Below are 7650 nucleotides of genomic sequence, written 5' to 3'. Positions count from 1 at the left end.
AAGTCATCTAAAAACATCTTCTCCTTATTTTCGTTATTTCTAAACGGGACAGGACGTGACTGAGCTCTGGAAGAGTGTTGAACCAAGCTGAAATTCTCGGTCAGTTTCAGATGTAAAATTCCTGTTCAAGTAAAGATTATCGTCCAAAACGCTTGAGGTTTGGTTACAATTTAGAAACAATTGTTTGGGGTTTCTCTTGTCTTCCAGCTGTCCTTCCTTTGTCTCTCCTCCATCTCCTTTCCCCTCCTGTTTAAAAGGGGGCTGTGCTCTTAGCAACAAGCCTTACATGGACTCAAGACAGAAACTGACCGAACACTCTCATCAGTCTCTCTGCACAGTCTACATTCATTTACAGCTGCATCACCCTTCCTGCTGAACAAACTCAGCCTACTGTACATAATGACTGTTGGACCAGATAAACAGTGGGGGAAGATTGGGCCTGATGAGAAAGTGCTCAGCTTTAAGACTCCCATCTACACTGAAGAGTTTGCTACAACTAAATCGAGGTTCAAAATGCCTACTGTGGGAAAAAATGTCTCTATATAGCTTGAAATATTCAAACATGTTGCATCACTAATTGTGTTGTGGCCAATTAAGCCTTTGTGTAAGCCTCATACCTTCAGTCAGTGTTGTTATGCCTGTCAAGCTTTCCATTCTCGTGCAGCACATTCACAGTTTACAGTGATTCTCAAGAGAGAGGGTTCTTGATTGAGGGGTCAGATGGCCAGATGGTGACAGCTAGGTTGGGAATTTTGCCAGGACACTGGGGAACCCCCTACTTGTTACTAGTGCCACAGGATCTTTAATGACCACGGTGAGTCAGGACCTTGGTTTAACATCTCATCCGGAGGATGGCATCTCCTACAGCACAGTGCCCCGTCACTGTGATTTATTTTAAAGTTTTTTTATTCGGACCAGAGGGAGAAATGCCCCCTACTGACCCTCCACCATCTCTTGCAGCAGCAATTTACTTTCCCCAGGAAAACACAGATCAGGGTCACTTTTTGCTGGCAACCATCAATTTTGTCAGCTTGTAAATTAAGCTGCTGTGACTAGAATCATCCTGGAGGTTAAAGATGATTCAAGAGTGAAATGCATGCATAAGAATGGGACCAAGTTTTACTGGCCACGTCCACGAGAGGACATTAGCTGGTACAGCAATGACCAGACTGTGTGCCTGATGGACGAGCCATGACTTCTAAATAAGGTCTTTCCAGTTAGAGAAGACAGTTTGGAATTTTCTAGAAAAACAATTTTGAGTGTTCAGTACATTTGATGGTTGAAGAGTTGGTGGGGGTGCAAGGATGAGTTGCCTTTCTTTAGAGAAAAGTATTATTGCGCACTGGTGTGATGCCTGAAACTGATTCTTCAGTACATTAATGGTGGTGGTGGGGGGATACATAAGAAATTACATTGTGCCTCAAAATAGAACGTGTCCTTTTTGAAATAATGCTTGTTTATTGAAACTTTCTTAAAATACATTTGCTGGGTACAGTGAGGGACAATTTAGCACTTAGAATTGTAAATATTACAATAAATGTACATTCAAAACACTTGTTAATAGAGGTGAGAATGTTCTGTAACAGGGGACATTTGGCCTATGCTATGTGCGAGGAATTTGGTCAATATTATTAGAGCATTATATGATGAGCTGGACTAATATGTTTTTCTTATACTTTAACAAGCCAGCGGTATGGCTACAAACTCTGTCTCCAGCTGACTGGTTTTGAAAGTCAGCATTAGATTTATGCGTTATTGTTCATATTTTGAAACATGAAGGCTTTGAAGGTGACGCCTATGTATGTTTGTCAAACATAAAGAAGTAATTTGACAGGAATTGCTGTGAATTAAAGTTGCCCAAATCCAAAAAACATTGAGATATTTATGCTACTCTCAGGTGGGATTGTGTTTACCGTGGAGAGATCATTTGAATGATGTGTTGTGGTTCTCTGCTATCTTGAGTCTTGAGTTCCCAAGTTGATATACACTTGGGAAAACATTGCCCATGGAAGTCACTTTTTGTTGCCTTTTTTTATTTGCCACCTTAAACACAATGTTGAAATAAACAGAGGAAGAAAAAAAATCTGTAATTTTTGAAAATGTAATAAGTTTAAAAAAAAGAAATTTTTCAGTTGCCTAACAGTGTTCTTCAGACTTAAACCCCGTGAATGCCAAGTATAATGTATTCTACTTCCCAAGTTAAATGAGTTCAGTTTGACAGCACTCAGTCCTACGTTTGTCTGTATATGGAGAGTTTGTAGTAAGAAGTGATTCAAGTTAATTTTGGTTACAGAGTGAACGAATGCCAGGATAACACAATTGTGGTTCTTGGTTGAATCTGTGTGTAGCTGTCTTGCAGCTCATCCCCTCTCCTAATTCACTTTGCCTGTGTGTCACAAACACAAACAAAATCTTTGTCTAAGTCAACTCTCCTGAGTGGGCCATAAAAGCTTGTATTGTTGTCATGTCATGAGACTGAAAGGCCAAAGATAAAGTAAGTGAAAGAGGGTTACGGTGCACCCAACACCACATCACCAAAAAAAAGATACTTTACTGTAGTAAAAAAAAAGCTAAAAGGCACTCATTATCCTAACCCTCTGTGGTCCAATCACACTGCCAAGCCCCAAGGTCTATATTTAGCCAATTTAAAACATTAAAATATAACTTGATCCTGTGTTCCAGGGAATTCACCAAACCAAAACTAAAAGCAAGTTTAGTTCTGGGATATTCTGATTAGTCATTCACTTCTAGTGTAAAATTATTCTCTTCAATCAATCAGCTTTGAGTCATACAGCGCCAACTACAAGCCATCAATTGTCTCAGTAAACAAAAGAATTCAAAAGTTTGATTTGACAGCTGCAACAAAAGACAGAGTCAACTGTGGGGGAAAAAAACAACATGCAAATTAAAAGTAGTGCACTCAAAGAAAAAGTTGTCATTTCTGTCAGCATTTGGATTTGTGTTGAAGTCAAAGCTTTTTGCTCTTCAGTGCACAATGTGGCTAAATGTGAAATAAGCACTCCAGTAGCAGAGTGCATGACTGTTATGTTCTTCGTTATTACAAGTAGTTCATGGCCTCTATTAATACAGAATTATGTGTTACAAATGACAAATCGCTTTAAAGAACCAATTAACACCCACATCCTATGACACAGATATTTAAAGATCATGTTCAGAGGATCTGAATGGGCAGTTTGATGAAGCAAGTAGATGCGTAACATTATGTTGTCAGGTGTGATGTCAAAACAAGATTTTATGGCTGATTCTGTAACACACTGTGAATATATTCTGAGTAAGTTATAGTTGTATGGTACAACAGAACTGAGCATCACAATATCATTTAACCATAATCATTTACTGGTAATAAATGCAATTAAAAATGCAGCAACATTATTACAAAAATGAACTTACTTCCTGCTCTTGAAGCATCCATACATCCCAGCCATGTTGTAAAACTGAAGTGAAGCAAAAACTTAAGATTCTTTCCCAAAAACAAAATACTTCTTTATCCCTTTTTGCAAAATAAATGTTTTTCTCTGGTTTGTCCAAGAATGAAATATAAAAACCCCAAATCCAACACCTTGTGTTGTTGTCCAGCATCAGACTCCGATGACTTCTCTCTCTTTACAACAGAGAAGGTCGCCCTCTCTTTCAAGTCAAACCATCTTCTGAGGTTCCTCCCCCATTTACAGACCTCCCTTCTCCAAAAATTGGCAGCGGAGGTACAACAGCAAGCCAATCTCAACCACTCCAGTACTCACATCCAACAACAGCCAAAGTGGGATTAAAACAGGATCAGAATATCAGATAAAAAATTACTGAATTATAGGAAGAAAATTACTCATGATTGTGAGTGTCTTGTGTGAAAAATGCTTTTCCTAGAACAAATGGAGTGGAGTGATACTATACAGTAGTGAGCCAGAGAGAAAACATTTGACTAACGTCTGACTGAGTGGCTGCTGGATTCCTCACTCTTCTTCTCCCCGCTGCCACGGCTGGTAACGCAGCAGAGGAAGGGCTGGAGGAGGGAAGAGGATAAAGAGGGAGGAGTGAGGGAAGAGGCAAGTGTGAACAAGACACTGCCCTCCATGACAATATCCTCCATCTTTCACTGTGTTTAGTTGTGTACAAAACTATTTATTTTGCAAACTGACCATTTGTGTGGTCATATTTCTCTGATGAATACTATATACAGGCAACTTAAATTGTACAAAGGCAAGCTTTTAAGTTGTGTAACTTAGACGTCCATTGTGGAGGAGCACAGCTCTTGGTAGCAGTGGCGAATTATCAGTCAGCTAGAAAAGCCAACAGTGATAACTGAACGTCAGGTTGGTCTAAGTCCCTCCCCATCCGGTGCACCACCATGGGACCTTATTCAGAAAAATTATGTACGGTAATCAATGTTGAGAGACAACAAATTTTTTTTGATCCTGTTTGAATTGTGCCCTGACTCCTTATTTCTCTCCTAAATTCAGAAACGGGAGAGGGAGGTCACATTAAACTAGAAATAAAATATGTAAAAAGTATTGGTATTTGTATCGGTAAATACCAGCCTGGGTATTACTTGGTATTGGATCGTATAGGAATTAAGTGATATCGCACATCACTACAAGAGATGTAGTTCATTGAACAGTTTTCGCACAAAACTAAATGTTACTTCACTGTTTTATGACAAACTGAAACATTCTTCATGGACAGATTTATCTTTTAAATTGACAAACACCATGTGTGTAATTCAGGGCACAATTCAACAGATAAATAAGTAAATAAATTGTCTCATGCCATTGACTACTGTACATTTTTTATTTTTATCTTTATTGTTACCAAGTAGGAAGTGATATTTTTAGTGGAACATTAGGTGTATTAGGTAGATAATGTCAGCTTGCAGCTAGCTAGCTCCAGTGAACTGACAACCACGGACAGTCTTGATAAGTAGCTAGCATAATGTGGCCAGCAGTTTGAATGTTTATGTTAACATTAACATCACTTGATGTGATCATTTAAAAGTTGGTCTTATGTGCATTTACATGGTTATTAATATCTTATTATTGAACAGATTACCAAGGTTTCCACCACCCCTCAAACTGATCAATGTCTCTTCTGATTGAGGTAGTCAATGTGAACACAACTAATGTTGTTCTTGCCCCCAAGAGATTAAAAAAAAGTAAATAATGCAGGTTTCACATGTGAGGTAGTGGCAGTAGCAAACAAAATAAAAGCAAAAGTAGTTTTAAAAAGGACAGTTTAATGCTAAGGTAAGCTAAGTTAGGAGACAAATCTTTCGAGATCCACAAGATGACTATTCTTTTAATATTTATAACACGACTGATATAAATTTAAACAAGACTCATAATTTACATATTGTAGAGTATGTTGTGTTTGTTAAGTTGTGTGGTATACCTATCAGTTGAGTTCAGTTGTGTGCCATATATACACACACCTTGCATACCTTAACAGTTTTCAACCATAGGGAAATACTGGATTTCATATCCAGTATAATAGATAAAAGGCTCCATTCAGACCATCCTGGTGCAACTCGTTGTTCTACTTTCATAGAATGGATTTGCATTTTCCATGTTCCTAACCTGAACCAAATATTCAGCACTTATTGTGCTGAGACATTCATGCTGTCCATCAGCAAATATTGACACTGAATAAAAGTCGAAACAGTGCATCTCAAAATTTTCTCTCTGATATCAGATTTTGCCATGCCTTACTTACTTTAATGAAGCTATCAAAATGCGCAGCTTGTTTGAGTTACCTTAACAATGATTTGGCCAACTCCCGCATGTCCCTGTCCATCAAATGCTTGAACAGAGAACCTTGTGTTAATCATTCTTTCTTTTTCAGTAGGGGGCCTAGCGGTCGCGAAACAGCCTGTCGCAGTTAATCAACATAAGTAGGGAGCTTATCTACCTAGAGCCACTACAGCTCTGCTTATGTGTGTGGCTGCGAGGGGACATAAGAGTTCATCCTGAGACTTCCTGTTGCTAGATCCTCTCCGACACAGGCGCAATCAGAAGAGAAGGAATCAATTTTAGCTGGTCAGTTCAGTTAAATCACCACTGTAAGATCATTACAGTTGAAAACAGTCAGACGTTTTTAAATTATCATTTACGACAGGGCACGTCTTAACATGTTTCAGTTGTCCAAGGAATAGTGAGATTTCAAGTGAAAGTTTAAATCTTGTTTACATCTTGTAAAAATGCGTTCTCACCCAATAGGACCTCTCAACTGTATCCTATTACACAATAACATAAAACAAGTATCATCTTAGTGCCGAGACAACTGCATGTAAAATTGGCCCAAGAAAAGTGATAAAAACATCTGAATTACATTAATCATCAGACCAGTCACAGAAGAGTGGCGATAGTGGAATGAATTTCTCAATCTCAACATGCCCAGACTGAATGTGATGCTGTGTGATTCATTTTTCTAACATCTTGAAATTGATCTAAACTATCTAAGTCACTAGAGCTTGTGTGTGTGTGTGCGCGCGCGCGCGCGCGCGCGCGTGCGCGCGCGTGTGTGTGTGTGTGTGTCAGTGTAAACAAAGACAGACAAAGACAGAGTCAGTTAGTCAGTTCCAGAGCTCAGCAGCTCTATTTCAACAGCATAATACACAAACAGTTCACAGTCACTAAGATCAGTTTTGGCATGCTGGGATTGAGAAATTCCTTTACACAAACAAACACACACACACACACACACACACGCAGCTCACCATATAAGCGTCTACAACATGACATTGCCAGGATTTCCACCATTTTAATATACGTGTTAATCAGTGTTTCCACCAATACTTTCAGAGTTGCCTCGACTTTGCTTGAGATTAATTCCAGGAACCAGGATCCTGGGATTTCCCATCCTGAGTCGCTCCGTCTTTGTTGGGGTCAGGGATGTTAGACACTCAGTAAATGTTATAAATCAGTCACATAAATCTACACGGAATACGTGTTCTCCTTGTTTCTTTTCAGAAATAAACAAGTTTCTTTCTTTTTTACAATTTAGTGTCTTGATGCTGCAACAGGGAGGATTTTTCTGTGTTGTAATATGTGTAGTTTCTGATAAACAGACAGAGACAGATTTGAGTGTGAAACTTGTGATGAGAACACGAGAATATCCTGAAAACAAAATCAAAGAAATCAAAGAAATGTAAAACACATCCAGTCTGGTTCCTCTCACATAAAACTGGGTCAAAGAAATTAGACAGGTTAAGACTGCAGCCAGACAGTGTAGAAGGCAGTGACGCACAGGTTTGACTGCGCAATACAGCATAGATTGATGTTCATGGTGATGCATTATTGAAAATTGACATTACAATCAGTGTGTTATTATCAGATTAGGTAGCTGAATAAAACCAGAAAGTCTCTTCCCAAGTTCTGCCAAGCAGACACACAAATACTTTCAAACACTGAAATAACTGGTGCAAGTGTATAGAATTAGTATACATCATCACTTCCAAATGGAGGCAGACAACATGTGCTGTACAAATAGGCGGATTAATCTATTAGGTCATTTATAAGAAGGTGATCAACTTTTTAAATGCTAAACTAATTATTATAGTCACTTATTAAAAGGAAAAATGCCAGATGTTCTGGGGTTCCAGTTTCTCAAATGTGACTATTTTCTGCTACCTTTAAAAAAAAA

General features: G+C 38.6%; 1 protein-coding gene across 4 annotated transcripts in view; it reads right to left on the bottom strand.

The window, feature by feature from the left end:
- zgc:66433 (uncharacterized protein LOC321250 homolog) overlaps positions 1–7650 on the bottom strand; it is a 52367-nt gene that overhangs the window by 37596 nt on the left and 7121 nt on the right. Inside the window, exon 2 of one of the 4 annotated variants that reach the window (XM_046029867.1) lies at positions 3943–4018. The exons of 2 other annotated variants lie outside the window; for them this stretch is intronic. Coding sequence is in view for 1 of the 2 variants with exons in the window: in XM_046029866.1 (XP_045885822.1) it covers positions 3412–3446 (35 nt within the window). In the remaining variant the exon portion in view is untranslated. Of the gene's footprint in view, positions 1–3411; positions 3913–3942; positions 4019–7650 lie in introns of those variants that run through there. One more of the 4 variants, XM_046029866.1, reaches the window with a different exon arrangement.

Source organism: Micropterus dolomieu, linkage group LG19, assembly GCF_021292245.1.
Source record: "Micropterus dolomieu isolate WLL.071019.BEF.003 ecotype Adirondacks linkage group LG19, ASM2129224v1, whole genome shotgun sequence".
Lineage (NCBI taxonomy): Eukaryota > Metazoa > Chordata > Actinopteri > Centrarchiformes > Centrarchidae > Micropterus > Micropterus dolomieu.
Note: the sequence above shows the minus strand (reverse complement) of the source record. Positions and strands in the feature narration are given on the sequence as shown.